At 41.7% G+C, this 25,461-nt stretch overlaps 1 protein-coding gene across 1 annotated transcript; it reads right to left on the reverse strand.

Annotated features, from left to right (window-relative positions):
* Window positions 1-3,724: 3,724 nt before the first annotated feature.
* LOC115791162 (period circadian protein homolog 2) lies at window positions 3,725-24,365 on the reverse strand. The gene is made up of 22 exons (XM_030745288.1): window positions 24,214-24,365; window positions 17,820-18,382; window positions 15,866-15,958; window positions 15,494-15,648; window positions 15,228-15,349; window positions 14,704-14,905; window positions 13,777-13,828; window positions 12,830-12,972; window positions 11,941-12,019; window positions 11,734-11,840; window positions 11,463-11,616; window positions 11,231-11,339; window positions 10,881-11,160; window positions 10,547-10,703; window positions 10,296-10,432; window positions 9,970-10,176; window positions 9,576-9,827; window positions 8,164-9,203; window positions 7,775-7,994; window positions 7,453-7,684; window positions 7,185-7,335; window positions 3,725-6,280 (listed from the first exon to the last, which is right to left on the reverse strand). The coding sequence occupies exons 2-22, from the start codon at window positions 18,272-18,274 to the stop codon at window positions 6,125-6,127; spliced, it is 4,503 nt and encodes a 1,500-aa protein (XP_030601148.1). The 5' UTR covers window positions 18,275-18,382; window positions 24,214-24,365; the 3' UTR covers window positions 3,725-6,124.
* Between the last annotated feature and the right edge of the window lie 1,096 nt (window positions 24,366-25,461).

The raw sequence follows: 25,461 nt of genomic DNA on the forward strand, positions 1-25,461 counted from the left end.
CCATCCATGTACACCAATCTTTGTTTGCTCTTTAGCCCCCGGCTCTTTACTATAGCTCAAACCATTCCGTGTATTCAATTAAAAACATAAAACCAAGTCTTAATCCTTTAAAGAGCCACTTAAACCTATGCGGTGCCTTATAGGGTGATTGGTTGGGCTCCACAAGGATATTAAAAGAACCTGACACAGGGCACTTGATCATCAGGACAGAGCCTGGCAGGAGAAGGAAGAAACATTTCTGCAGCTGGTTGAAATGGACCTTATGATTTAGCAATAACACATCAGTCTGTAAGCCGATTATAGCCTATTTGTATTAACTGAATAAAGTTGGACACTAACTGTGTGCTGTTTAAGGACAATTGCTGATCATTAGAGACTTTACACAGTCCTAAGACTTTAAATACTCCACTCTGTTGTTATTTTATGATCAAACACATTTATCAAAGTCAAGTCAAACTTATTTCTAAAGCACTTTTTTAAAAACAACAACAGTTGACCAAAGTGCTGTACAAAAGCAACACAGTACATGAAACATAACATAACACAAGCATCAACTAAAACGAAAATAAAAAATTGTTAAAATAACATATCAGGACTCAGTAAAAGCCATGGAATAAAAGTGAGTTTTCAACCGGGTTTTAAAAATGTCAACTGTTGGGGAGGTCTTGATGTGAAGAGGCAATGCATTCCATAATTTTGGGGCAACAACTGCGAAAGCCCGATCTCCTCTGTGTTTATGATCTACATGTCATAGAATCAAGTGGCTTTAAGCTATTTAAGATACAGACAAATGCTTTCTTGCTTGTGACATAAATTTTATTGCTCAAAAAGTAAAAAGGAAGTTATGCTAAACACAATGCCAATCTAATGCAGCGTTCTTATAGATCTCAAACACACCTATAGGATGTTTTCAAGGGCACTTAGACACATTAAATTACACTCACACGCCCATTCTGTGTACCACAGGACTCAGCAAAAATTTCAGAAACCTTCAATTAATAAAAATGTGCCTTATGCAAACTCGCAGTATCATAAGAAGTTTATATTTTTAGTCAAATATTACACAGCATGAATGCATTTTTGGTGGGATTTTATGTTAAGAACAGAGTTAAGTCCTGCACATCACCTCAGTCTGCTAACGGAAAATGACAGCTGACATGGTGCCCACATTATCAGATTTAGTTTTTTTTTTTGTTTTTTTTGGGGGGGGGGTTGACCAAATACATCAGCTGTGGTTTAGTGACTGCGCCTATGAATTCTGAGGTTAAAGGTCAGTGCAGTGCAACAGTTGGTGTGAGAGAGGTTCAACAGCGGAGGAGAGCATATGGTGCTGAAACAGGTCCCCAGGGGACGCTGCCATCCATGGGACTCTCAACTGTTTTTGACTGTGAGAGAACAATCGGCTCTTATGAGGCAGCAGCAGAATGACTGTGTGTGCTGCATGTAAGACACAATGCACTTCTATTTTTTAAATCTACTAGAGTATTGTTGCATGAGATACAGATCAGAATAATCCCCACAGATCACCTACTGTCTGGAGTGAGCTATTTTAGCTCATTTATGTTAACCAGTTTTTTTGACTCCTCCTCACAGCTGTGAAGCTGTCATGACCATATTAGGATATCCACTCTCTCTTGCATCATACAGACCCAGGAGAAGAAAAAAACTGACTGAAACTGAGTGTTTTGAGCAGGGTAGAGTATGAGCTTTTGATTCACAGGTGTTACTTGTACATACACTGACCTCATTACTGGAAACCTTAGTCATGTTTATGAGCATCCAGCACTTAATTCATTTGATAAAAAATTAGCCAAAAGGCAGAAGCAGCGTGTGAAAAGTCTACCCTTACTGCTCAGAGGGTACATAGCAGCCAGGTGCTGAAAATCAAATGGACCTGATTAACTGAGGTGCTCAGCAATTGTGAGCACTTCTATAAATTGCTGGTCTCTAGCAATGCCAAGGAGGAAAGACATCAGCAATGATCTCAGAGAAGCAACTGTTGCTGTCCATCAGTTTGGGAAGGATTATAAGGCACTTTCCAAACAATTCCATCGTTCTGTGGTGAGAACGATTATTCACAAGTGGAAAACATATCAGACAGCCGACAACCTTCCCAGGAGTGGACGTCCCAGCAAATTCACCACAAGGTCACACCGTGAAATGCTCAGAGAAACTAAGAAATGGAGATGTTTGGCCACAATGGACCGCACCACAGCATATCAGCACAAACACCTCATAGCAACTGTCAAACATGGTGGTGGACGGGTAATGATTCAGGCACAGGACCTAGGCACCCTGCAGTCATTGAGTCGACCACGAACTCCTCTGCATATCAAAGTATTCTGGAGTTAAATGTCTGTCCATGAGTTTAAGTTTGGCCCAAAATGAAGTCATGCAACAGGACAACGATCCCAAGCACAGCAGCAACTGGAGTGGTGGCCTAGGGGAGAAGAAGAGGGTTCATCACTGAGAGGACCCTGGTTCAAATCCTCGGGCTGGCATCACTGTGGGTCCCTGAGCAAGCCCACCCCCCCAGGTTGCTCCCCGGGCGCCCTTTGGCTGCCCCCTGCTCCATGCTGTGCTGTGTGTACTACATACTCCATGTGTGTGATGGGTTAACTGCAGAGAATGAATTTCACTGCATGTAAATGTATGTGACAAATAAAGCTCTTTCTTTCTTCTCTTTCCAAATCTCCAAAACAACAGCTGAAAGAGAAAAAAAAAATCAGTGTTACAATGCTCCATTCGAAGTCCGGACACCAACCTGACTGAAATGTTGTGGCAGGACCTTAAGAGACCTGTGCATAAATGAAAATTACTGTAGTAAAAAAAACAGGTGAAAAAATATGTAAATGGCTGAATAGCCCTTAATAACTGCTCAAAGTAACTTCTGGGTGGTTACTGCAGTTATTAAGGAGTATTATCAAAATGAACTGTAATTACAATGGTCACCTGTCAGATCTAATTAAAAAATACTTCAAAAGCTTGCTGACTTTTCAAGGCCAGTATTTTCAATGTTGTCTGTCCCATGTGTTAGTTTTTAATTCAACATTAAACTCCCTTCAAATTAAGAAAATTTTAAATCATAAAACATTTTGCAATATTATAGTCATTTTGGATGTAGGTTGGTTTAAAGTGTTAACTGCAACATTAAAAGGAGTCAAACAATATTTTCTAGAGTTGAAATGTAATCTGTGTGAATGCTAAGTATGAGGATTAATCTAATTGGGGTTCAGATCCACTCTGTAGCGTTTAGCTGCACATATAATAAAGGAACACAGAAATCAGACAGGTTATATTTCTGTAGCTTTATTACAATCCCACTTTCCAAAAGAAGCTGGGACACAGCATGAAACAAAATAAAAACAAAAGCTAAACATTTAAACATCCTCACTATGTCTCTACAGAGAGAGAGAGCGAGAGAGAGTACAAAGCCAACACGTTGCATGTTAAAACAGAGACATTATATATATATATATATATATATATATATATATATATATATATATATATATATATATATATATATATATATATATATATGAAAAAATATGCAGCATTTTGAATCTGTCTTAAGGATTTGCAGGTCTGCACTTTCAGTTTTTATTTTCATTTTACACCGCGTCCCAACGTTTTTGGAAACGGGGCTGTTCAACAGATCTCAAACAAGACATCTCACCTACAAAAACAAAAAACAAAAACAAAAGAAAAACATAAAAGCACAGAAATTTGCAAGTTTATTATACCACAGACTCACAGTGGCAATGAGACAGTTACATGACCATACACGACATCACGTGCTGGTACTGTGTGTGTACGCATTTACAGACCAAGGAACGTCCAACAGATCACCAGCGTTTAAAAATGACCTCCCTCTTTATAGGAACTTATGAAACAAAGCATGTTTTAAACATAACTTGTTACATATCTGATGATTTATAAACAGGTGAACATTGCAGGCTTCTTGGAGAAGAGAAAGATGCAGTTACTAAAGGTGGTGAAAGGCTCTTGTACGCTCCGTAAAAAGGAGTCCATAATCCTTTGCCAGTCCCAAGGTAGAAAATCTCCATACAAGCCCTCACTCACTGGAATCACTTAAGTATCACACCTCTCTGTCCACTGTGCTTCGTCCACACGTGCACACACATTCTATACATGTTCCGCTTACAGTAACATAACCTGGGATTTGTAAGAGGTAGGGTTCGTCCCAGTGACACTCAAAAAGCTCTTCCCCTGGTCACACAAATAAAATAAAGACACACACAAGAGAAAAACAGACCAATAAAAAAGGACATCTAAGTTAACAAGAAAACAAAAACCCATGAAAAGTTGGTGAGATGCTCTTGGTCCAGGTACACTCACAAGCCCTGCCCAACAGTTTCACTGCCTTAGCACCAGAGTTGTTCCTACTTGTTGTGTGATTTGCCTCGTTTACACAGAGGCAGGCTGAATCCATTTACTTAACACTTCAAGGGCCAAAGCGTAACCCTGCTTTCACAAAAAGGTCAGCAGGGAAATATATCCCTATTATTTGCTACACATGTAATACTGTTGTCCTACCTTCATGCAGACTTCAGTGCTGCTGCTCAACAATGACCTCAGACCTTTGCTCTGGCCAATAGCTTTCACAGTACTGTAGGATCTGTATTGCTGCATATCCACCTGCAGAGACTCATGACTCCAAGTTCTTTTCATATGCTAGCATTATTAAAAAAGAAAAAAAACAAACAAACAAAGAAACAAAAACAGGCGTTGGGTTCTAATTTTTGATGCAAAAATAGATCCAGAAAAGGAGGGAAAAGGGCTGCTTTTAAAAAAGCCCTAAAAATGTAGTTATTTGTTCTAAAAGTGACATGTAGTGAAGATGCACCATACTGACAGAAAGAACATTACTCAAACCTTACTCTCAAATGTATGGGTGCAAAATTCTCTTTAAAAAAATAAAAAACAAAAACAAAAAAGGACACTCTTATCACTCGGAGGAAAAAAAAGAATATGTGAGCTTGATTTGGAGCTTTAAGTCTCTACATCTACAAATCCTCACTTTTAGTGCATCGCTTCTCTGATGCTTCTTTTGTGTTACAAAAATATTTTGGCAGCTTCTTGATCTGTGATTATGTCCACTTTGTCACAGCACCCGTGTTGTTTTAAGGTCTGCAGAGGCCCACAACGCTTACAGGTCCCACTGCGGGAAATGGAAAAGCCAGCTCCACGGTTTAAACATTCCCAAGCTTGTCGACATTTTATATATTATCTTTTAGCTGAACGGTTTTGGCTTTAACTTAAAATTATTCTAAATAGATCATGTGCTAGATAATAAATAACACCCTTAAACGGATAACTTTTATTAGGTATCAGATTGTCAGAGCTGAGGAAAGTTACAGCCAGGCTACGCACGTCACTCTGCTGGTTGTTGTCTGGTGCCAACACTGCTGCACCTGCATACTTTAAAATCTCAGGTCCAGCAGTGAGATAAAAAATTCATTTAAAATCTGAAAGTGCGAGTCCCCGCCCTATTGGCTTTCATCATCCAGTGAGCATCCCAACGATTCTACTATTCAGCTATTCCTATGGGGAAAACAGGGGGGAAGTTTTTGAATGGGACCATGTGATGAATCAGGAAAAAACAAACAGAATGTTGGGCTGGAGAGCCAGGCTGCTTCTGACAGTTTGACCCTTATATTGTCATTTTTTTTACATATTAAAAAGTAGTATCTCTCAGACATTAGCTTTAGTTTTATAATGTGCTGTGCCTTTCACAGAGAAATAAATAAAAAAAAAATAGAGACAGATCTTTTCAAAGAAAGCGTGTGTGTGTGTTTGATGGAAAAAGTGATATGATGTCTGGAGCTTGTAAACAAAACCCCCACACAGTACTACTGCCCCCTATCAGGGTGCATTGGGAACTGCACCACAGTAGCAGTGGCATCCAAAAAACACACTAACACAACAGCAGGCGTACACCCTCCCAACCACCACACTGGCAACACAAAGTTCTGCTTGTAGTGTGCATGTGTGTTTTCTTCAGGATGGTCAGGCACACAGCTGTTTGTCTCACATAGTGTCTATGTCTGCACACGTGTGTCTGTGTGCATCAAGAAGGTCCACAGGCTCTGCTGGCCATTCAGGAGCCAGAGTCAGGTTGAGATTTAGAGTCCCCTGATTGGCTCTGAGTGTTCTGGCCCTCTCGACTCAGCTCCTCGCCCAGCTCGCCCATGTCCATGTCGGGCAGGTCCTCCTCGATGGGTGCCGCTGCTGCATCCGCGCAGTACACACACTCCTGAACACAAAAACACGGTGATAAGTGAATGTTCCTGCTACTTTGGTCAGTAAAATCAGATTCTAACATGGTCTGACCAGGATGGCTGCTTGTATTTTTTTTTTAAAGCCACCATCATTTATATTATTTTTTTGTGCACTTACACTTTATTCTACTTTACTGTATAATACATTTTTTGGCCACAGTGGAGGGAGACAGGAAATGGGGGAAAGATAAAGGGGAAAACACGCGGGCAAACTAGCGACAGGCCGGAACTCGAACCCACGCCGCCCGCACCGCAATGCGGCATAAGCACGTGAACGCCTGCTTCACCACTGAGCCACCCGTGCACCCAAGTATAAATTTATCTGTTAATTCATTTTACGGTCATATTTTTAACAGCTTTTTTTCATTACATTTGTTCTGTGTCATCATTGGTTTGTCAGTTATCTGTAACGACTCTGATCCCCGCTAACCTGCACGAGCGATATACAACTAAAAGAGGTGGGACTGGAGAAACCACCTTGAGCCTGAATTGAGGAACAACTGTGCAAAGTATAAAGTACAACTACTGGTGCTTTCCAGAACATTTGACAAAAACAAGGAACTCATTTTGTGGAAATCTGCATGATGCATTACCCTAAGGAGCATGCCTATCAAAGTGTTATTTTCCATGTGGCAGGTGTACTTTTTCAAGCATTTGCAATGGGATTTATGTGTTTTGTTTTGTTTTTTAACACTATGCTAAAAGTGTGTCGAGGTGCTGTGCATCTTTTCAGTAGTGCAAAACTTTTTTTTAAGGCTTCCAACAACTGAAAAACATTCAACTGCAGGCAAAATGCTGCATGCGTCGCTCTTAGTCTATAACCAAACCAGCTGGTCAGAGTGGAGAAGTGTAACTGCAGCAGATTTGTCCATCCCTCACCTTAACATTGATGGCGGCAGGCAGGCCCCCCCTCCTCATCCAAGGGTGTTCTTCCACTAGCTCTCGTCGCTGGTCCGAGGTGAAGTGTGGCTGGCTCTTCTGCATCTGCCTCAGCCTCTCTTTGTCTTCCCGCAAAACCCTCTGAATATCTCTGATGGTGGGGAAACACATAAATACAGCTAAACAACACGATGGACATATAATAAGGTAGTTAAATTATAATGGAAGTGATAAAGCTTAAAATACTTATTTCCACTCAGAAACTCACCTGGATGGCATTTGATATGTCATCATGACCTTGTCATCAGCATTGGCCATCAGCAGCCAGAGAGGCTCCTGTAGGACATATTTGATGAAATGCTCTCCCTCTCCTTGAGATGACACTTTGGCCTGTGACTTGCCACCTTCAAAACCTTCTTGTCCCCTCATCTTGGTTTTGGATTTGGGATCGTGTTCAAGGGAATCAACACTGCCAAAATATTTGCTGGTGTTGCTGCTCCCTGTACAGCATTTGAGAAGACAGAGAAAAAGTCAAAAACAAACTTTACTCCATGGCAACTCTTGTCAAACCTTAATGCTCCACTACTGACCTGTTCTGCTGCCAGAACCTCCACTAGCTGAGGTACCATAGCCAATGCAGCCTGAGCCTAATCCTGAGCCCAGTCCAGAGCCCGACCCTGAGCCCATGGAGCCAGACGTGGCTGATCCGGTACCAGAGCGAGAGTCTTCCTGCTCCTGCAGCAGGATGTCCAGCAAGTCGCACGACGAGGAGTTCCCATCACTGTGAGCCCCATCCCCTGGAGACTCCACCTAAAACACAGGGCGGGACACACATCAGAGATAAATCCATACACTCTACTCGTGTGCTGTGGAAGGGTTTCCGTTTAATTGCTAGCACGTATATAAGTTAGTGAGGCAAAATAAAGTTACTATGTATTAGTATTTGTACTAGTATTTGTTAGTTTATTGTGACTCCCACCTGTTGTTGGTTATCAGACTTGGCTGTGCCTCCATTCTTCTCCCCTGTTGCTCCCACGACCCCGGACGCTGCGGCTGCACTGCTGCCCTGTCCTCCAGCAGAAGGCACTGTACTATCCTGACGCTCCACTGAGCGCTGCCCCTCCTCCATGCTCAGCAGATTGAGCTGCAGGGGCGAGCTGCAGCGGGACTCAAACAGTGGCGGTGATGTGGCGGGCTCCCTCGCCCCAGAAGCAGGGGTGGAAGATCGTGATACCGCACCCTCTCGGGGCTCTGCTGCAGGGGCTTTGGGAGGCTCAGTGGCAAGACTGTAGGAGAAAGGTTGAGGTGGATAGGGGGCTTGAGCCACAAACTGGGTCTGGACTGGGAAAGACGGCTGGGCAGTGAACGGCTGCTGAGTAGCGTAGGTGGTCTGAGCGGCTTGGAATGGCTGCTGGGGGGTGAAGGCAGTCTGCACAGGGAACGGTGGTTGGGTGGTGAACGGGGGTTGTGTTTGTATTGTGTAGGGTGGCTGTGGGGGCTGAAAAGGCTGCTGCGCAGTGTATGCAGGTTGTGGCTGGGTCTGCTCAGGGAAAAATGTTGGTCTCTGAGCAGCTCCTATTTGGCCTAACTGTCCTATTTGGGGGAAGAGGTAATTGGGTAGCACCAGAGCTACCACAGGTGTAACAATGGGTGCAGGAAATGGAGCGGCAGCAGGCGGGGCTTGGGTGCTCTGCCCTTCTCCAAAGCCTGTGGAGAGAGAGGGGTCAGGTCGGGGAGCCTGAGCCGGAGCAGCAGATGTCGGTGGGTAGAGCGGGTATGCAGGCACCATGGTGGGGTAGGGCACATTAAAAGCTGACTGCGATGCTTCTGATGGGGACCAAGAGGTCTGGTTGAGGCCCTGGAGGGGGGGCCGTGGTTTGCGGTTCGACACAGCGCTGTCCGATGAATCAGGATGCTTCATCCGTGGCTTCTTGGACTTCCTGTTGCGGTTGCCCTTCTTGGCAATAGTTTCTGGCCTCGTGGTGCCTTGTTTAGCAGGGCCTTGAGGTCCAGGTGATTCTGAGAAGAGGACACATGTAGAGATCAGAAAGCTGTTTTTGTTGAGTTGAAAGAAATGCATGTGCATTAACTGGAGAGGATTCAAAAGATACTCGCCACGAGAACTGGGAACAATTATATATTATATTAAATAACTGTATCATATATTCATTCATTTACATTTACCACTGGAGAATATTTAAATATAGTATCAAGTATGGTGTGAGTCTTCCAGGAGATTGAAATGTATAGCTCATCTTTTAATCTAAAAGTGAACCTAGTTGCCCCTTTTGTAGGACTTTGTTTGGTTTGGTAGCCTCAGTTGTTACCCTTGATGCTGAACTACTCCACCTCCCGCAAAGCAGAAAAAAATAATTACAAAGCTTATAGTACCTTCAATATGTTGGGCAGGTGGACCTCTGTGCTTGTGCAGGTATGTGGAACAGTTCTTCTGGAAGTTCCTGACGTTACGGAGCTCTCTGCAGCGGTTCAGGAAGGCCTGCTCCTCCTTCTGGGTATGTGCTGCCAGCACCTGCTTGGTGAGTCCCAGCCTCTTGTAGGACTCCTTTTCTTGGAGGGGTGGAGACACCATACTGACAGGCAGAGCAGGGGGCGCTGGGCTCTCTGCAACATCCTCAATTATCTCTGTACAAAGCAGTACCATAAACATCAGTTAAACACAACTTATCCCACAACTGCATGAAAACACACCTAATGACAGTCCTGGTATGTTTATGTGCGTGCACTCTGCATCACTTTTTGCACAGTATCGGACACAGAATCTCACCAGACTCTGGCTGAGGCTTCTTGTCTCCCACGTGCACGATGGTGCTGCTATAGCTGCACTGAGAGGTGATGGACACCACGCTCTCAGCCTTACTGGGCAGAGTGAGGGGTGCCAGGGGCCCTCCCACCACAGCAGCTGCTCCAGATGGAGGCTTCTTTAGTGCTTTCATGCTTGACAGGCCTGGCTGGGAATCCAGCATCAAGGGATCTAGATGAACCAGAGGTAGAGATTCTGTTGTTAGTGTTGAGCCTTGAGTGTCAAGATTTTGAAAGAGACCCAATACCTCAAACTAAATTTGTGTGTACATATGTATGATGTCTACATGCCTGCATTTGTATCCTGAGGCACCTGCATGCCATCCTCTGAACCCTTCTTGTCATCATCTGAGTTGGAGGAGGTGGCATTTGAGGAGAACTGGTACTTTCTTTTCACGGTGATGGGTACATTACAACTCTCAAGATACCTAAGAAACAACAAGTTTTAAATCAGAGAGCTTCGTTATTGTGCAAACAAAGCACGATCTGTCTGCATCTGTACAGTGATTACTGAGATTTCGACCATCAAATCCATGCCTCACCTGATGACACTATCCAGGCAGCTAATCTGCTGGTAGGAGCACACAGTCTGGTCTTTGTAGGTGAAGTCCTCCATGCTGGCTGCAGTACTGTCTCTGGCCTGCAGAGGGAATGCTGAATCCTTTGGGCGTGTAACTGAACTTCTATGAGCTGCCAATGCTGAAGAGGGAGGAACAAATATCAGAAAGACATGAAGACAGGCAGGTCAGACAGCTTTGCATCGAGTGAACTGCTGTGTTTGTATGCATGTGTTTAGCTTTTTGCATCTGATATACTTAAACGAATAATCATTTTGACCTCACTACCACAGAGTGAGCAATAACTAACTGAACTCACTGTCAGAGGTCTTCTTCTGCTCAGGTTTGAGCGGAGACGGTGAGGGACTGGGAGATGGAGAGCACAAGCCAATCTGAGAGTCCTGATTCTTGAGCATGTGGACACCTTTGCAGATCTCCTGGAAAGTCCTTGTAGGCTTGGTCTTTCCTGTCTCCTCTGGTATGTTCCCTGCTGTAATGTTCCCGTTGCTTTCACTGGATGAGCTGATGCTCACCAGTTGCTCATGGGAGCCATTGCTGCCATGGCTACCATAACCGCTGGATCCCATGTTGTGGACCGGCTGCAGAAAGAAAGGCTGTTAGAGGAATGCTTCTTGTGTGTAAACTGTGTGTATGTGTGTCTGTACATACTTGAAGCAGCAGCCTGTGGATCTGTTCGCTGATTTCCTGGATGTCTGAATCCATGATCTTCCCTCCATGGAAAGCCGGTGCTGCAAAAACATCTTCATTCACAGGACCCCTGAAACACACAGACATACAAGCTGTCACTTAGTGTCCCCAAATCAAAACATATTCTAATAAAATACAGATGATAAAGAGAAAAAAATCTTTAACTACACAACACTATTGTGGGAATACTCACATGCGGACTTTGTGTCTGCCGATAACAAAGGAGACTTTGCGGCTCCAGGGATTGACAAAACTGGACCAGCTGGTGTCAATGGTGATGTACTCTCCATTTCTTGCACAGAAACGTATCGAAGAATGATCGAAGGGCTGACCAGCGAACTGCAGAACTGTTGGCAACAGAAGGTAGAGTATGTGAGTGAAAGAGCTGAGAATATAAGGATTTAGTGCACCACATTTAGAGTTGTGTAGCAAGACATTCCGGGAATGTACGCAAATGTTCTTACTTTTGCGATGTATAGCCAGCATTAAGGGTCGATCACTGGGGTGCAGATTGAGCAGCACGGGGGTCCCTATCAGGTCCTGAGGGAGGTACCCCAATAAAGGCACAGCCCTGTGGGGAAACAGTAATTACTTCAGTGGGGAGCAGGCCAGCAGGACGTCATCACACATGGCACTACTGTAAGTGTTATCAGAGGATTCAGTCCACTCACCTCTCATCCACATCCTGGAACACACAGTTAGGGGTGTGTGTTGTGGTGAAGATACGCTTATCAGGAGGTATTCTGGGTGCTGGGTGTGAGAAAGGAAGGAAAAAAAAAATGTTCAGTAAATACAATGATTGTACAGTACTGCTCTGTAACATAAAGAGAACATGGCATCTATTAGTTCATATTAAAAGGATTAAACTCTTTTGTTAAATAGTAATTTAATCCCAGTGTTTCCTACATAATTAGACTGCATTTGTGAAGGTAGTGTGGTAAGGTGCAGCATGTGGGCACAAGCAGCAATAGTTTCTGTTCTGCTTTGCTGCATCAGTGAGCTACAGCATAGTGCCACCAGTTCTCCACCTGCAGGAGGTCCTAGTTAGAATGGCTCACCAGCTCTCAGCACATCTCCAAACTAGAAAAAGAACTAAGACCACCACCTGCAGTCCAAGATTGTGGAGCTGGATTAAGTCCAGCCTCAAGACAGCCAAATTCTGACTGGTGCAGAATCAATCTAACCAGCCTGCCCCATAAGGAAACACAAAAACTTAAGGACTGTAGCTAGCTGGTTGACAGCCGCTGAACTTTCAAATTAAGAGCCAGGGGATTGATCACTAATAAGTTGATCTCATTGTTGTCTCGGATGGATGAAAAACTAAAAATAACTGCAAAACTGTGATCGAATGCACTGCAATGTGTGAGCAATTGTACCGACAATGCCAGACTGCTTAGAATTAAGCTCCTTCTGAAGGCAGATTTTTGTATTAAAAGGACCCGGCCCCTTGTCCAACTAATTAGACTAATTAAGACCTCAATCAGATTGAAAATATGTCATGCGAATCAGATTAAAATGGCCTTGTATAAAAATATAGCGTGTGTCAACCACACTTCTCACCTTCATATCCAGAGTGCACCCTCTCAGCCAGCAGGAGGCAGCAGAACTGTTCCTCAGCCAGCTCAGCATCCTGCACCTTCATCAGGTACGGAGTCATACGGAAAGGATAGTACTGGATGTCTCCTTCGCGGTCCTTGCCACCGCTACAACACAAACACACACCATCTCAAAATCCTTTCATAGTATTAGATTACTTTTTGTCTTTCAAAATAAAAGCACATCTTTAACTTTGTATCATTATTTAGTCCTTTGCCTTTCCTAAAATATGGTAAAAAAGATGTGAAAAATGAGCTAGAAGCTGTACATTAGGGCATCCTCTTTTTTTACTGTTGTAATTATGTATTATGTAGTTTTAGTCCTTCCTAGCTCATGATTTTTCCATGAAAATAACATCTGAGGTAGAAAACACTAGATTTTGCAGACTAATTGACTTAACAACAGGCCTATAATTCTGATATTATCAACCTGGATATTTATAGTCTTTAACCAAGTTCTACAGCACATCATCATCTTCTTTTGGCTGCTCGCCACAGTGGATCCTGCACCTCCATCTCAACTTCTCTCTTGAGTTGTCTTCTGTCAAACCAACCATCTGCATGTCTTCTTTCTCTACATCCAAGAACCTTCCCTTTAATCTCTTTCTCCTCCCACTGCCTGACAGCGCCATCTTCTACATCATTTGTCCAGCATATCCTCTATCCCTTCTCTGTACATGTCCAAACCATCTCAACCTATAATACATAAGTATATAATATTGCATTTTAAAATGAGCAACAGCAGGCACCCCATCTGGCCTCTAGATGGCGATATAGCTCAAAAGCTCACAGCTGCTGACTTCCTCCCTCCTCTCACTTAGACCCTCTTCTACCCACCATCTTTCTGCTGACTCAGTGTTTGTTTAGACAGGAAACTGTGGCTCAAAGAAGCTGCCAGCTGCTGTCACTCACCTGATGCGGCAAAAGAAGGATTTCTCCTGCATGCACTCGGTGGGAGATGACTCTGAATAGAATAAATAAAAAAAAAAAGAGGAAAAGGTGGGATGAATGAATAAACGAATTAGTGTGAGTACTTCCCACTCAGCCATCTGTTAGTCATCAATATTCAAAATGCTCTTCACAGGGCCTGAGAAGTGTGCCTCTCCATGTAACAGGTGTTAGATACGAATGCAAGCAATGCAATTATGCTGCGGAAGTTTGAAGACATACGAGAGTCACAGCACTAGGAAGAATTTACAGAAAAAATACAGATGCTCATCACTTGAAAAGCTGATATTTTGCAGTGATCGCTGCTTAGCATCACTGGACTGATACCAACTTCCGACTGTTTAAGTGTGACAGCAGAATTAACTGCAGGGCATGAAAGTGTACTGACGACAGAAAGAGTTTGAAAAGTAAAATATAAGGTCACTATGGAGAAAATGATTGAAGGATAATACATATTTTAAAGCAGCTTTTTATCTCTGAAAGCAGTTTTTAGAGGAATTTTCACGACCGCTGGGCAGAATATTAACATTGCAGCCCAATAATTAACCAATGATGCAACTCTGTGATTAAAAATAAAAAAAAATCTGTGTATCATCGTAGGGCTCCTGGAGGTGTGGATATGATCATTTGACACAGACCAAATCTGCAACATTTGTTAGTGTCATACATTTATTTATCACTGTGTGACTGAGAATGCTACTAAAATATGTGCTATGTCTGTATGAGCATGTGTGTCAAGGAAATGCATACACGTGCAGGTGGGTACATGTGGCAGACCCACATGATGCTATTTTGGAAATTTTACCATCATGTCCACATGTCCCCATACTGTACCACTTAGAAGAGTTTTCACATATAATATACCTTTGTATTGAGAATTATAGTCCTTACCTGCTCCAGTGCACATGCTCCATGAGGGCAGTCGGTATGGCGTGGTGAAGCTATAGAACACGCTGACATCCTGAGGAGTCAGGAACTCCACAAATTTGGCATTTTTGAACACTTCCTGCTTGCAGTTCAAGATGGATGCTGCCTGGTCAGAGATATAAACAATCTTCCCCGTGATGAGAGACACCGCTACAGCGAATATATCCTACAAGCAAAAACATTAGAGGATATTAACAAAACATTCAGGATTTTTTTCAGTTTTCAAAAACATTACATCACCACCTTAAATGATGCATGATTCAAACTTCTGAATAATGCCAAACAATACTGATGATACTGTCACTATACTGACACTCAAGTACACTGTTATCATTAATATCAACGGTTTTAATGTTTTGACATATAAAGGCATTGTCAAGAATCAAGAATGCCTTTATTAGTCCCACAAATGGGGAAATTTGTGGCATAATGTTAGGTGATTCTTGGGGTTTACCCTTTAAAGTGAGGTAATGAGTGGTGGTACTTACATTGTTTTTAAGGGTGTATTCTGAGGTGATGCTATTGATTTCCTCTATGGTGTAAGATGTTACATCAAACCCTGGTGGCTGACTGTCGTTAATCATCAGCATCTGGTAGTACTCCTCATTGGCTGCAAAACCAAGACAATATGCACACAACCAATAAATATTTAACTTTAAAAAAAAGCCAGTTTATTTTCCCAGTGTAACATCACTGATATAACACGAATAAATCACACGTACATTAAAACAAAGCCCACAGTAGCGAGTCTTACCTTTGACCTGTTTGATACAGCGCAGTGCATATTTGAGCGTGTTGACAGTGCTGGACTTGCCCTTGCTCCTCTTTTCCGATGGCAAGTGCATCTTCAGCTCCTTGAGCGTCTTGAAGAGCTCCTTCTGTGTCTTAGCTTTGGCTGACTGTTCGCTGCTGCAGGACCCAAATGAGAAAGATACACATGCATCAAAATGACGAGATCTCATCAGTCACGTCACACTCCGCTTCCCAGCAAAGGGAACAGAACAAGCAGGGTGATTGAGTGACACTGGGTTCCACACCTCTCTACTCCCACTTTGAAATGTTGTTCCATTACAGACCAACATACCTGGGCTGGGCCTTTTTTTTTTTTTTTTAGAGGTGTACTAACCTGCAGCCGCTGGTTGATGGGTTGTCCTGTTCAGAGCTCACCAGACTGAAGGCGTTGGAGCTGCTTGGCGGGGAGGGGCTGTGAGAGTTTGAGCTGTAACCACAACCAGAAAACACTTAACAAAACTAAGACTAAACATATTAAACATATATTGTTTTTTAAAAAATGGTAAGATTTTATTCATTTAGTTATGATTGAGGCAAATACTAAACTTTGAAAAGACGACGATTAGGATAATGTAAAGTTGAAGAAAAAAAAAAAAAAAAGGACTCAAGAAATGCAAACTGCAATGGAAAATTCAGTGGTGAGTCAAAGAACGAGGTCAGGCCTCCCACCAGAAGTGTTTTTAAACATGTTAGAAAAGCAACTCTCAGACTGACTTTTTGCAGATATGCGTTTTGGTCAATTTTACTTCTCCTCGAAATTTGTCTCAAATTTAGATTAATACTAAAAGGATGTTCTCAAATTTGATTAAAAAAATAAACTTCTAATATTTTGAAACTTAATTGCATGTGTCTGCAAACAGCAATATGTGAGATCTCAATAGCACTGAGCAACTGGACAATAAACAATTATTCCAGATAAACAAAGCCAATTATTTATGGGAACAGGGGCAGGAGTGTTTTTTTTAATTTTTGTTTGATTCTGACAATTCAATAGCCTGCCTGCTTGAGAATGACACTTGGTGAATACTTGTAAAATACAGCTGCCCTAAAGTCTTTCTTGTTTGTCACCATGTTGCTTTCAAAAAAAAAAATGTTTTTTTTAATGGATGTGACGAAAAGGGGTGGGTCGGACTCTGAAGCTGCTTGCTCATTGGCTAATGACAAGTTGTTAGCCCCACAAGCATACCATGGATAATCTGCTATTTTAAACACACAGTATGACCAAGACTGTTTTATTTATTTTGAGTTCAATATGACCTGAAATGAGTGACTAAGCCACTCATGAAACTCACTGGGAATGACATCAGGTCAGAAACAATTTTCTGCAGAGTTTATAGTTGTACAGAAAAATACAAACTTGACTGTGAAATGAAGTTGCACAAAAATGACACCAGGGGCCCGCACCTAAATTCCTCAGCCCTGTGTGAAACTCATGAACCTTCTTAGGTGCAACATCACAGCCTTTGGCTCAGAACTCTAAAGCAACTGACAAGTGAGCTCATACAGTTACCAGATAAATGACTTGATGATCCATTATCATTATCCATTTATTAATAAGCATATGATAACGGTTAGGTACACTTAATATTAAGATAAAACCTATACAACAGCATTAATCTAATTTCTTTCACTATGAAGCATCATTGTTGCAACAATCTCATTAGCTGAAAAGTGTTTTCAGTATTTTCTCCCACCTCGTGGGAGAAATGGAGATGGAGAAAACATCAGCACTGGTTATGTAACAGCAATCTTCAGCAGGTGTATCATTTTCTTCAAACAACGCATGAACGAGACGTATTATTTAAAGGATCAAGCCTCAGAATGGTTAATCAACAAAGATGAGGCCACCAGCAAATTATAAGTGAGACCTTAATTTAAATCCAATTTAATGACATGTAATTATCATGTCCAGTAATTTGAGTGTGAGCTGAATATTTCACACACTGATGAGTATGTAATAAAAGGTCAACATGCTTTGAAGAGCTTGCTTAATATTCACTTTTCCTGCATAGTTTATCTTCCAAATAAAAATTCATCTTTACATGAACCTATACCAACGCTTACTGTTGTTTTCAGTTCACCAACTTGTTTTCCTCCACCTGAAGGAGTCTCTACTAGACTGTGACAATGACTCAGACCACCATAGCTCCTGCAGGAGAAAACGGCCCTTCATTGACTTTAATGAACCTTACTTCAGTAGCCTATTTGGTCTGCTCCCCCATGGTGGTGGGAGAAAAAAAAAACAGAACTTAATTTACCATGATTTAGTGCATCTGATGTGTTCTCACCTCTTGTTGCTCCCTGAAGACTCCATAAGAGCAGAATCTTTGCCATTGCCATTTGAGCTGCCAACTGACTCATTGCCGTGGGAGTCATTGCCGTGTGACTCGTTACCGTGGGATTCTGTCCCGCTCCCGCTCGAGCCACTACCACCCATCTCTACGTCCTCGTGCAAAGGTGGGCGAGGTCTCTTCCTGTCATCATGTGAGGAGCCCAGTGAGGCCGGGTGCTCGTGGCTGCTGTCGCTCCCCTCAGAGGCCAATCCCAACTCTGGTTCGAGTTCGACCCCATCTTGCCCGCCACAACCCTCACTGTAACTGCTGGCCATGCGGTGAAGTTGGCTAATGGAGCTGCAGGGAGTGCCCTGCGCTTCCTCCACCTGCAAGCCTGCCCTTTCCCGGTTACGTTCACGCCCCTCCAGGGCTGAGTACAGGTAGTGCTTTGGATCACTATCCTCAGACATCGGACAAGTCAGTGATGGAATATTAAGTTACCTTCCACATGGCAATGTCACAAAGCAGATGGCACTGGAGCATAAATGGGGTTGTTGCCTCAGGAGTGCAAATGCAGTCTGAAGAAGGAAAAAAAACAACAACAAAAAACCCAGATGAAATTACTCATACACTTTACAGCACAGTACACTTCTAATGATAGAAGATCAATAATAAAAGGAGCATAGTTCTAATATTAGAAGCGATCAATGTGGATTAAAGCAACCCATCTATCAAAAGCACAGTAGCCATGACTTTGATCTGATCAACCTGTGCAGCCTCACATCTCCACATTTTCAAAAGTCAACCATAAATAAAAAAAAAGGGCACTGCAGCACAGATAAAAGTGATCTTGCTGTTACACAAACACTAACACACAGTCACCAAAGCAGCTGCCATCCATCTTTTAAAAGGTTTGCACAGTAAATAGGCCAGTCGTTTGCCTTTTCCAGGTAGACATCAGTCCCAGACCAGCATGATCTGGTTCCTTTTTTCTAAAGAGCTTCTTCACATAAAAAAAAAAGTGAGTCTACAGAGATGAAAACACAGCTCTGCTGACACAATACAAACAAGAACATTCACTGCATGCACATAATCAGGACTAACTTGGATGTGAAATGCAGAAAAAAAACAAACCAACATTGAAGTTGGGTTTTACTGTTCAAGTAGTCTCCTGTATGGACGGACTGCTTCGCAAGTTACATGATGAAGAGATGGTGGAAAACCTGACATGCGGTCTTTAAGAGTAACAGTCTTATGATTAATGCTAAAAATATAGATCCCACATGTGGAGATGTGTTAACTGTCCATATTAAAAAAGATGGCCATATGAAAAACAGTACAGTGCTCCTGGATGCATAGTCCCTTGAGCAACTGCCTTAAAAAAACAAAACAAAACACATTTTATTAAGCAATTATTTAAGTGACCATATATGACCTTTGCCAGTTCTCAGTCAAGTCACAATATACTAGAACAGATCTAGGCACTGTATGGCCCCCCAGGCCTAATCTAGCCCTTTGGCTGTCCCTGACCAGCCCATGTGAGGTCAATGGGAAATTAGATTTCAAAAGAAAATAATTATATATCATTCAGTTTGTCCCATTTCAGCCTCCAAACACTCTCTGATAAACTCTCCGTGACAGAATGGTTTATTGTTTTCTGTGATTTTTGTGGGAAAATCACAATACAATTTTGTTGCTTTTATTTCAAAGGTGACTGCTATTAAAATGTACGTACATATGTGTGTGCAAGCCAAGGCAGCTTCACTGTAAATGTGTTGGAACAGATTTTTCTGCGAATCCTGAAAGACGTCAGTTCAAATTAAAAAAAAAAATAAAATACTGATGCAGAATGTAGACTTTTTAACAGCACATGAATTTCTAGGTATTTATTTACTGAAGTCAGCAGTAGAGCTGTGCACTTAGTTTTTGGAGACCAGATTTCTGGGTTTAAGGATTACAGTTTGAACTGCCATTATGAGACTAACCACGCTGAGAAATGCAAGAACCTGACTGATGCAGGGTGGTAATGGACATCTGAAGCTTAGCAACGCTGCAAAAGCAATAAGGGCTTTTTTTTAAAACCAAGCTTTACACATCCAACGGTGGAGCAATGAAGACCAGCTTTGTGATTTCCCACAAAAATCACCAAAAACAGTAGGCCACTCTCTGATGGGGAGTGACACAGCCCAGTTACTCATCTTTGTACATGGGATAACCAAAGATTTTGGAATTATGGAGGAGCTGGCTGCAATACACTGAATGAAAGGGAATACGACCTGGGATAGTCTGGGGCTGAAAATGGGACAAACCGGCAGGTGTTAGAATCGATGGATGTCCAAATCTGACAGGAAAAAATGTTGGAATTTTAAAGTGGATGCAAGATAAAGTGACCCAGAACTAAAATTGATATTTTTGCACTGTATTAAACACCAAGAGGTGTTGTGCAAATCTGTGCTAAAAATTAACCATGTGGTTGATGTTGTAACTGAAATCGTTAACTTCATCAGGTCAAGAGCACTGAAACAGAGGAGAAGCATGAGCCTGAACTGACATATGCAACCACAAAGATGTCAGGTGGCTCTGCTAAAAAAGATTATGGGACCTGACAGCAGAAGTTCAAGAGTTTGTGGGAAAAAAGGCAAGGAGTTTCTAGAGCTCTCAGATGCAGAACTGAAGGCAGATCTTCCATTTGCTGTGGATGTGACTGCACTAATGAATGAAATAAATACCAAAAATGCAATGCAAGGGCCTATTTGCACATGAAATAGACAGCCTGGTGAAAGCTTTCATGAGAAAGTTGCAGTTTCTTTCAAGTCAATTGGAGTCAATTGGAGAGCATTACTCATATGCCAACAGTGAAGATGCTGACTCTCTTTGGCTTTCATATGTGAACAAACATTCTCAGTGATTTTTATCAAATGCACACTGATCCTCTGAGTGATGATCACCTGTCCACTGTCCTTTGCATGTCCACCTCAGACACTGAACCTAACTTTAATGCACTTTTTCAAGCGCAAAACAGACCAGATTTCTCTCACTCAATAAGAAAAGAGAAGTGAAAATCTGCAGATGAAGTAATTGAACTACAAGCAAAAAAAGCACTAAAAGTTTTTGAAATTTTTTGTTTTTGGGAGTGCCACGGTTGCTCGGTGGGTTAGTGGGCGACCACGCGTGTCACATGTATGCGGTGCAGACAGCCCAGGTTTGCGTCCGACCTGTGGCCATTTACTGCGTGTCTTCCCCCCTCTCTCTTCATAGTACACTATCTAATAAAGGCATAAAGGCCCAACTGCACAGTTGTTTGAAATTTTGCAAAAAATTGCACATTTTGTTCACAATTGTTTTTAGGGAAAGCTGATTAAATACTGATAAAAGGTTGAAGTTTTTAATCATGCTTAGTTCACTTTTTCATTGTTTAATTGTAACATCTACTGTTACCAGTAGCAGTTCATAAAGTCACAAAATTAATATTGAACAGAACTGAGTTCAGCTTATTGGTGCAGCCCTCCACAACAGTCCCAGCTTCTCTTGTGGCGCCTTGGGAAAACTAATTGCCCACTCCTGTGTTACAAGGAGTGCTGTAAACAGACTGTTTTCCCACGTGTTCCTGGAAAACTGCAATTAGATAAGACCATTCAGAAGATCTTAAGGTGTAAAAGCTGGTCTCCGAAAGAAACCTGTAAAAATACAAGATTCAGTTTTTAATAATCTCCTCCTCCTCCTCCACCCTACACAGCAGAATCGCAGTGGTTGGAGCTATTTGTGTCTCAAAGCAGGAACAGGAAATACTGGCAACAGGTACTAAGACCAAATCCAAATTATTTCACTGTTTTGCTGCTCTCCAGTGTCAGGCTGCAGCTATTTATGTAAGCGCGCACATTCAGCAGCCTGTCTATTCTTCTCTCTTTACATAAGCACTTTTACATAACTTCTCAAAGTTGAGAGTAGGTTTTTCATATTAAAAAAAAAGAAAATCTACAATAAAATCCACAAAAAAAACCCCAACAGGCTTTCCAGCCACCCACTCTTAGAAAATGACCCACTCTAGTTTAAAGTAGGCAGTAGCCAGGCACTGTGATGAAACTTTTTTTTATTGGCTGCAGGAAATGACCAATCAGGAGAGAGCAAAGAGTCACAACCTGTTCAAATAAGATAGATAGATACTGTATAATAATAATGTCCCCCAAACAAAGGAGAGCTTATTATCATGTCAACAAACTATGTATTTCTATCATTTCTTTTTCCTCTAATAAGACCTTTATTTCAATAATTGTGTGTTCCAGCTAATTTCTGTATATATCAGCACATAACACATAAAATCACAAGATTAAATTGTTATCAATACATGAGTTAAACCTAGTTATTATTACTCAGATTGTTTAGTATAAGGGCCTTGAACAGCTAATAATAAATGCAAAAATATTACTTAAAAACATTTTACCTCACAAGAGGTTTAACTACATAAAGCATTTTTGTGTAAATAATGATTTGGATGCATTCCCCCACATCTGTTTATGTGGTAGCAGTACACGGTGGATAAAATGAAGCTTAACTAAACTGTGAATCACATACTAACATGACCCTATGTAAAGTACATTGATCCCCAAAGCTTGTACAAACTGTCAAAATACTGGCTTGCTTGTGTTAGTAATATAAAACAAACTGTATATAAAACTGCTGCAGCAAATCTGACCACTATCCTTTACTTTAAAGTATTTTAAATGCCAATGAAAAACCATGCAGTACAGACTTGGGCTTACCAAAGACCCCCTTCCTCATTACAAAAGACACCAGCAGGTAACAATATCCAAGTGCAAAATTACAACCTCAACCCTCAAAAAGTCTTCAAAAACTCTCAGACGCTACCAAACATGCAGCTGAGCATAATAATGACATAATGAAACTGAACTCCCTCTGCTGAGCTGGACAGCCAGCACACTAGCACAGATCTCAGGCATTATACAACCCTGCTCCAGTCACATGGATTTGGCTATAGTGCAGCGCAAAGCTGTGGTAACCTTGTTTCATAAAACCACATGGTTTTCCTTGTACGCAACTCCTTAGAAGTGCGTTCTTAATTGACATATAGAACTGGAATTACATACACATTAATAGAGATACAATATTACACTTTGATAGATATAAACCCATTTTATCATCCCCACAAAGTTAAAACAGAGGAAAACATTGGTCAAATATTACTGGTAAAAGAACACAATATTGCATATAACTACAAAGATGTTGTACATATGGTGGCAAAACTTATAAATTACAGTCATGCTCCTTTATGTTATGGCTCACTCCAGCACTGAATAAAAATGACATCACACAGTGAGTTACATCACAGTGTATGCCACCACTCTACACAACTTATTAAGATATTACTTACTTAATGATTACTGGTGACATTATCAATGATATAAAGCTGTAACAATGTTAAATTTAAAAAAAAGGGGGTGGTGCTAGAATCCATTGTCTTTGTTGTTATAAAGTGGTATTTTCATCAATATTGCCATAATTTAATCACTGTTATGGTTTAGTGGGAAACTGCATTGGGATAAAGCCACAAGTTCCGGGCAAAAATTAGCTCAAATACTATTTATAGTCTTCAAATACATGCCTTTAAATAAGACGCATGGTAATTAGTATTTAATTTTTCTGTCAAGCTATTTTTTGATGAGAAACAGTGTGCAAAGGACAAACACTTCATTTTGTATGTGTGTGCAGCAGGCCTCTCTAAGAAAACCTCTAGTAGTTTTAGGGAGACATAAATCAACTTAATTGGTAATATTTGGTCATTTTTACCAAGCTTTGTAGTCCAAACATTCTTAGCCCAATATAAAAAATTAAATCATTTCCTCAGGTCATACTTGTAACAAGAAGGCAAAGCCATTTTGGAGTCCTAGCAGCTAAAAGTAAAACCTGGCAAAATGCCAGGTATCTTTAACATCACATTTAGTGTATATGAAATTTCTCAAATAGACACCTTTACATTAGATAGCGTTTAAATCAAAGAGAACCACGTTAAAAACGAGTCTATAAAAAGAAACTAACACCCCCCCTTTCCCCATCTAACTCCCATTGACCTGCTATTCACAATCCACACACACGTTGACCTGCAATCTAGTGCACGGTACACTGACACAGTTATGTAAAAGTAACAAAATCCTTAAAAACCCGCCACAAAACAGCTTTGGCTTACCCGCAGAGGACATATTCCACAAAAGCTAACATTCTTCTGCCTATGTTAACGAACAGAAAAATTCAAACCGGAATTTTTTGGTTATAAAAGTAAAATAAGTAGAGCAACCGGGCATTCGCGCATGCGCAGACCGCATTTTTGTTATGCAACTTATTTTTTTCGCTCGTTAAGATTTTCTAAAACTAAAATGTAAAAATGAAAGCAAACCTGGGCTGTAGGAGTAGGAGCCTCTCCGGTCGTCTCGGGCGACAGATAAACGCAAAACCGATAAGCGAAAAACATCCACTTACAGCGTTCAATTTTCCTCAATGGGAACCGGAGCCTCAGACCGCTTGACACAGTAGTGAACGGATCCTCCCCGGCTCTCTGCCGCACGGGCTCGCCAGCCAATCGGAAAGCCTAGCTCGCGACCTCAATTCAGACTCCTCCCTGAGCGTTTTCTGATTGGCTGGAAGCGAGGGGTTTCCATGGAGAACGTGACGGAACTGCAATACCGGCAGCTGATTGGTCTAGAGCACTGTCCGTCGTTTTATATAAACAACTCTTTGGCTGCACGTGGAATCTCATGTTGTGTGAGCGGGGTAGTTACGACTGCGTGAGTAGTAGAATCCGGAACGACCTATCAAATGTTGAAATTACATAAATGCCCAAAAAATGCAAAGTAAGAAACAATCAGGAAACGATGAGAGAAAGAGGGGAAAATTGTACAGGAAATACAAGTCAGTGCAAATGTCAGAAATTTTGAAGGCATTTCGGGAAAGTAACTTTAAGTTATTGAGAGCATAGCAGCGTCATCACTGTTTGAAGCCCTGAAATGTGTCGTCCGTGTGACCTGGTAAACGGAAGCGAAAACATCGGCGGTGCACTGAATGTTTCTCGAAGCAAGGGCATCGAAGTGGTGGGACAGCAAGACATATTTTTCCATGGTTACCTACGTCACGTCTATTTCTGCCCTTCAGTGGTGCTGCTTTTCTTTCAGAGAGCACAGCTTAAACACGCTCACATATATTTGTTAGTAACTGCATAGTTATACTAAAGAAAATAAATGTCATTCAATATAAAGTCATGCAAGGCTCATACCTTTTGATTGCACTTTTACATTTGAAAAAAAAAAAGAGTTGAGTTTGCAGTATTATTATTATTCCTTACATTTGTTCAATGGGCTGCTGTGATAAACGGGACTGTGTGCCAAGCTTATTCATCACTGTTTTTCTGGGACTGGACAGCATCCACTTTATTAATTTTCACACGCTGGTGTGACAGCCACAACACCATATTTTCTCTTCTCTAGCCAAGAGCCTCCATAGAACAGTTCAGCATTGTAATCAGGATTCAGTCCTGTAACTGCCTGTCAAGTGGCAGCCACCTGCTCTGGCTCAGGCAGCAACACACCCTGCTGTCTGCCTTATGATGTTCAGCGTCCACTCCTTAGAACATGTGAGAACCAAGTCTCTC

This window comes from Archocentrus centrarchus, chromosome 13, assembly GCF_007364275.1.
Source record: "Archocentrus centrarchus isolate MPI-CPG fArcCen1 chromosome 13, fArcCen1, whole genome shotgun sequence".
Lineage (NCBI taxonomy): Eukaryota > Metazoa > Chordata > Actinopteri > Cichliformes > Cichlidae > Archocentrus > Archocentrus centrarchus.

Coding starts and splice junctions, on each gene's coding strand:
- LOC115791162 (XM_030745288.1), bottom strand. CDS start 18,274: ATGTCTGAGGATAGTGATCCAAAGCACTACCTGTACTCAGCCCTGGAG. Junction 15,350..15,493: donor CTGTATCAAACAGGTCAAAG/GTAAGACTCGCT, acceptor TTGGTTTTGCAG/CCAATGAGGAGTACTACCAG. Junction 10,704..10,880: donor GCAGAAGAAGACCTCTGACA/GTGAGTTCAGTT, acceptor CTCCCTCTTCAG/CATTGGCAGCTCATAGAAGT.